The sequence below is a fragment of the Arvicola amphibius genome, chromosome 12 (assembly GCF_903992535.2).
Source record: "Arvicola amphibius chromosome 12, mArvAmp1.2, whole genome shotgun sequence".
In the NCBI taxonomy this organism is placed as follows: Eukaryota; Metazoa; Chordata; class Mammalia; order Rodentia; family Cricetidae; genus Arvicola; species Arvicola amphibius.
In genome coordinates, this window is record NC_052058.2 from 13,053,958 (window position 1) to 13,059,957 (window position 6,000).

At 44.7% G+C, this 6,000-nt stretch overlaps 1 protein-coding gene across 1 annotated transcript in view; it reads left to right on the forward strand.

Annotated features, from left to right (window-relative positions):
- Positions 1 to 5,800, forward strand: part of Fbxo28 (F-box protein 28) — a 28,048-nt gene extending 22,248 nt beyond the window's left edge. The window contains exons 4-5 of the mRNA XM_038349503.2: positions 4,421 to 4,616; positions 4,985 to 5,800. Of these exons, the coding sequence (XP_038205431.1) occupies positions 4,421 to 4,616; positions 4,985 to 5,379 (591 nt within the window). The 3' untranslated portion in view covers positions 5,380 to 5,800. The remainder of the gene's footprint in view (positions 1 to 4,420; positions 4,617 to 4,984) is intronic.
- Positions 5,801 to 6,000: the final 200 nt, after the last annotated feature.

The following is a 6,000-nucleotide window of genomic DNA, read 5'->3' on the forward strand; positions in this document are numbered from 1 at the left end:
CCGGAGTTTGCACTGGGGGCAGGGCCTAGGAAGCCGCATTTTAAAATGGCTGGAGCAGCTCTTTTTCTGTCACTATTGTTGAATCAGGAAATCTCTCTACAGCACGCCCTAGTAAACAGCAAAAAGATGTGTTAAACTCTCTCTCCCTTTTTTTTTAAAAGCCCTCTCAGAAATTAAGTGGATTTAGTCCATCACGTTGGGCGCCAATCTGTAGATGGAACGGCAGAGGGCTGCTTCCCGCCATCTGGCTAGCTTTACCCAAAATAATTACATGGAAACTGTATTTATTTAAACACTGCCTGGCCCGTTAGTTTTAGCCTCTTACTGGTTAATTTTTACATCTTGATTAACCCATTTCTAATAATCTGTGTACCACCATAAAATGGTCGCTTACCGGGAAGATTCTAGCCACCTTCCGTCTTGGGAAGAAGCATGGCGACTGCCTGAGGCGTCTGCCTGACTCTGCTTTCTTTCTCCCACAATTCTGTTCTGTCTACTCCACCTACCTAATTTTCTGTCCTATTAAAGGGCCAAGGCAGTTTCTTTATTAACCAATAAAAGTAACACATAGATGACCCTCCTTCATCACTCTCCCTCCCTGCTTCCCTCCTTCTCTCCCTCCCTCCCTCCCTCCCTCCCTCCACCCTTTTCCCCCCTCTCTCCTTCTCTTCCTCTCTCCTTCCCTCCCTCCCTCCACCCTTTCCCCCTCTCTCTCCTTCTCTTCCTCTCTCCTTCCTTCCCTCCCTCTCTCCTTTGTTGTTTCTAAGGTCCTAGAACTTGCTATGTGCAACAAGTCAGCCTTGAAGCCTTGAACAGAGATCCGCCTGCCTCTGCCTCCTGAGCACTTGGATTAAAGATGTGCACAACCATACTCAAATAATTAATATTAAATAATTAAAATAATTGGGTATAATTTTTTCTTTCTTTTTCTTCCGCCCTCCCTCCCTCTCCCTCTCTCTCTTTCTTATTTCTTTTCTTCTTTCTTTCTTGTTTGTTTGTTTCTTTCTTTTTTTCTTCCTTTCTTGGGACAGGGTCTTACTCTGTAATCCTGGCTGGCCTTGTACTCACAAAGATGTGTTTGTCTCTGCCTCCAAAATGCTGGAACTAAAGATGTGGACCACCCCACCAGGCAGTCTTCAGTTTCTTGATTATCACAGGTCAGTTATGATGAGGGGTGACAATGCAGGTTTATCTAGTATCTGAAACACTGTGGTTTCTTTTTAATTAGATTTCTTACAAAATGCTCTGAAACATAAGATTACTTGGGATTATTTATTTTACTGTGACTAGTCCAAATTAAAGATGTAAGCCTTTAATTGAAGAAACGGTCTTTTAAAAAACAAAGGTGTATGTGGGGTAAGTGCCTGCAGAGACCGGAAATGGAATACAGGCAGCTGTACAGGTCCTCTACTTGGATAACTAGGAAGTTCGGGTTTGCTTCTTATGTGCTGTAGTCTTAAGTAGAAGCAAACAACAAAGACTCACTAGACGGAAAGGTAACAGTGAAACAGGATAAACAATTGAGGAACTCCTGTAAGGATTAAAAATAGAAACTATTGTTCTAAGTGAAATAAGAAAAGGGATTGAGACAAACACATGCCATACAAGAAATACTCAGAACCATTTTGATTACAGAAGGCATTTTTTAAAAATTAAGAAAGTGGGAAGGATGAGGTTGATGTAAAGAAATGACAGGCAGAACAGGATGGAGGCGGTGGACGGACTCCAGGGGAAGCTCACCAGTAGACTTGAAAAGAGAAACTCTTGCCCACAGAAGCCTGAAGTTGCGGATGACCGGTGTCATTACTTTACAGTTTGAACGTGTGCTCGTGCAGTGGAGTTTTGTGTCGAAATGTGATATGGTTCATGTGGGGACTATGCCAAACTTCTTAAATGCAGAAATATTCTTGAAGATGTAGTTTATTGCTTCAGGCCTACCTAGGGTTTGGTATGTGGTGTATTGCTGAAAGGCATACAGACAGCCATTAGATAGTCCTTGAGGTCCACCGTCTCTGCTCCCTTCCGGAAGAAGTATTTGTTTTGTTGTACTCTGTTTTTTGTTGCTTGTTGGTTTTGAGATAGGGTAGCCGGATTGACCTACAATTGTGTTCACTTGCTTCAGCCTGTGAGTGCCGGGGTCACAGGTGTGCCCCACCAGACTTAGCCAGTTAAGGAGAAATGAGCAGATGTGCACTGAGACGGTTTCTCTATGTAGCCCTAGCTGTCCTAGAACTCACTCTATAGACCAGGCTGACCTCAGCCTCACAGAGATCCACCTGACTCTGCCTCCTGCATGCTGGGATTAAGGCTTAGGCTAATGCTTAGCTAATGATTGTTTTTAAAAACATACCCTAGAGTAAACGCCTCGGATACAATATCACACATGTTAGTTAACTGCCATCTTGTCACCTATCCTTGTATGCCATCCATCTGCCTCAGCTGCATTCATTTTCCCTTGTTTTGTTGTACTCGTTCATTCATATATGCTTTTGAAATAGGATCTCACGAGGTAACCTAGGCTGGCCCTGAACTTGTGGTCTTCCTGCCTTAGCCTCCTGAGCACTGTGGTTGCAGGCTTGGCCACCACTCCTGACTGTTGTTTTTGTTCAACCTTCTGTCTTCTCTGCCTTCCCCTATTTGCTGAAAGTTTGCCTGTTGCTATTTCCATGCCCTCATGCGGCTGCCCCGTTCTCTGAGTGAGCCCGTGTCTCACTGTATCTGTGCAGGGAGTCACTGTGGTCTGTCTGATGGAGCGTGCCATTTCAGTTTACTCGATGCTGGATTTCCAGCATGGCAGTTGAACAAGTTATTGGAAAAAGTTAATTTTTTTTTTTTTTTGGTTGTTTGAGATGGGGTTTCTCTGTAGTTTTTGGTGCCTGTCCTGGAACTAGCTCTTGTAGACCAGGCTGGCCTTGAACTCACAGAGATCCGCCTGCCTCTGCCTCCCGAGTGCTGGGATTAAAGGCGTGCGCCACCACCGCCCGGCTAAAACGTTAATTTTCTTCTACATGAGTTCTGTATGGAATAGTAATGGCAGAAAAATATAGCACTAGCCATTGGTTCTTGGTTGTGTCTTTGACTCTCTCTCTCTGGACCCAGCCCCTCTGTGCTGTCTGTCTCTGTGGAATGTGCCCGCATCTGCAGTTTGCCTCCTGTCCTCCTGACCTTGACTCAGCTGCCTCGGACACGAATCACCTTATTGCCCATTGAGCTCAGCACAGTATATCTTACTCCCATTCAGTCTGCCTGACTCTGCCTCAGCTCATTCATTCTTAAGTCAGTCCTTGCCCACAGAACTGGCCACTACAAAGGACCATTCCTCCTAACAGTTTAATTTTGCCAATACTTACTGTACAAGTCATTCTAGACTGATCAGGGATCATCACCTTGAACTTGAATCAAGAAAACATAAAGGGCTAGGCTTTGTCCAGGTACTATTAGGCTAGATTCTGTTTCCTTTTAACTAGTAAACACTGTGTGTTTGTTCTGAGTCAGAAAGAGAAGGCAGATTACAGGACTGACCCAGAGCTGGAGTGAACGCAGCGAGAGGAGAATGGTATTCAAGGGGGTTTGAGACTCTGGTGGCATAATGGTCTGGCTTATAGCCCCGGTTCTTATGAGATACAGTCCATTGCAACAGACAATATTTGAGCTGTGGTCTTCAAAGATGTGAATCACTATTTTCAGGTCTGTATTGAAGCCACGTGTGTGTGAACAATGCCCTGGCAGGGAGTAAAGCTCAGAGCATGCTTGGCTAAGGATGTTCAGAAACTGTTCAAGTAGGAGAGGAGAGGGTTGGAAACCAGTGCAGTAAGCACTTGTTTCTTCTTCATTGATGCTATGCCTTCAGTTTTCCCGTTGCAATTAGAATAGAAAGGGACATATTGCTGCCCTTTGGTAATGATGAGAAAGTGTGGCCTGGTAACTTATTCCACGCTGTGCCAACTTTTAGAAAAACAAAGCTTTAAGGGGTAGAGCATATGGTAGCAGCGCACAAGAGAAAGAGGAGTCGGTCTGAGTTCTTGGGGCTTGGGGATAGAATCAGGTTTGAGTGTAGACTTGGAAGACCCTTCCCTGCCACTACTCCACGCAGAACTGTAATGCCTGCATTTAATCCTAATTTCTTTAGCAGTGCGTGTGGCTCTTGTTGTATGGTGTATACTCGTGTGTCTCCCTGGTTGCTCCGATTTCCCTTAGGGTGGGGTGTAGTCTGTTCTGATTCTGGCTTTAACACAGTGTCCTGATGCAGTAAGGATGCTTGCTAAGTCTAGGCGTAAAGTGCTGTAGTAAGTCCAGAGCCTGCACCGTGAATACGCATGCCGAGCTCTGAGTCTTCACAGCAACTGTCATCCCCCCTCTACTGTTCAGCTCATCTCTTTTTTACAACTTTATAAAGTGCTCACAAGATTCTTTCTTGTAGGTGATTGATGAGATTTATCGTGTACTGAGATACGTCAATTCTACCAGAGCCCCTCAGCGAGCCCATGAAGTGCTACAGGAGCTACGGGATATCTCCTCCATGGCCATGGAGTACTTTGATGAGAAGATTGTTCCAATTCTGAAGAGGAAATTACCAGGATCAGATGTGTCTGGAAGACTCATGGGCTCTCCTCCAGGTATCTTTTTGGTTTTTTGCTTTTGCAGACAGGGTCTCACTGTGTATCTGTACCCCAAGCTGGCAACCGACTCTGTATAGCCTATGTTGGCCTCTCAAGTGCTGGGAACTTGGCTGTACACCACAGCACAGCAGCTCCCCTTGACATGTGTCTCAGTTTTTTGTTTTGATTTGGGTTTGTTTTTTGTTTTTGTTTGTTTTGCTTAAATTGTACTCTCCAGATCCATTTCATGGCTAATTCTTTGCATGAGACCACAACTACTGACTTAAAATGAATTTTTATTATAATAAACCCAAAAACCTAAAGTAAGCTGAAGTGTTCCCAGTAGAAAACATGAAATATTAACCCTTCAGATGCTTTCTCCACAGTTCCCGGACCATCTGCAGCCCTGACAACAATGCAGCTCTTCTCCAAGCAGAACCCTTCGAGACAGGAGGTCACCAAGCTCCAGCAGCAGGTTAAAACCAATGGTGCTGGCGTGACTGTCCTCAGGCGTGACATTTCTGAGCTCCGCACCAAAGTGCAAGAACAGCAGAAACAGCTTCAAGACCAAGACCAGAAACTGCTAGAGCAGACCCAGATCATAGGTGAACAGAACGCACGGTTGGCGGAGCTGGAGCGGAAGCTTCGAGAGGTCATGGAAAGTGCAGTGGGAACATCCTCAGGTTCTGGGCAGGGGGAGGACTCTCCTCGGAAACGAAGGAAGGCGGCAGAAGCCATAGACTCTCTTAGGAAATCCAAACGACTTCGGAACAGGAAGTAAATTGGAATGTGGCTGTAGCTCTGAGAAAGATGTCTGTGGCCGGAAGTTTAAGCAGCTCTTCCTGTCAGGATACTGGAGCAACATGGTATCCCTTAGGCTTCCAGGCGATCAGAACACAACTTACACTTGGCTCTTGTGGTTGGCATCCCTTCTTGCGCTTCTCTGGTGGAGCTGATGCAGAGATCCTCTTACTTTGCAATAGATCTGTACTAACCAGACCCATGCTGTCATGTTTGGGCGCTAACGTTTTCCTGTGCGGATGATGTGTTAAGTTTGTCTGTTTCAGCATATATGCACATTACATATGGATTTTAACAAACCATTCTTGACAGACTCAAAGTTAAGTTTAATACATAAAATGTCCTATTCACTTGAAAGAAAAAAATCTACTTTTTAAATGGACACTATCTTGTTTTTTTTTTTTTTAAAAAAAAAAAAAAGGTTGACTTTTTGTTTGTTATAAGTGACCTTTGTCTGGAATGTCTGAGAAGTAGTTCATACTGTGCTGTTGCAGTGGTGGGTAAGGGAGGCCCGCAGAGTGTTGCTGTAGAAGGGCTCTACAGTACTGACTATATTTTTATAAGCTACTGGCAAGGGATGTTTCCAGTTACTCGATACATG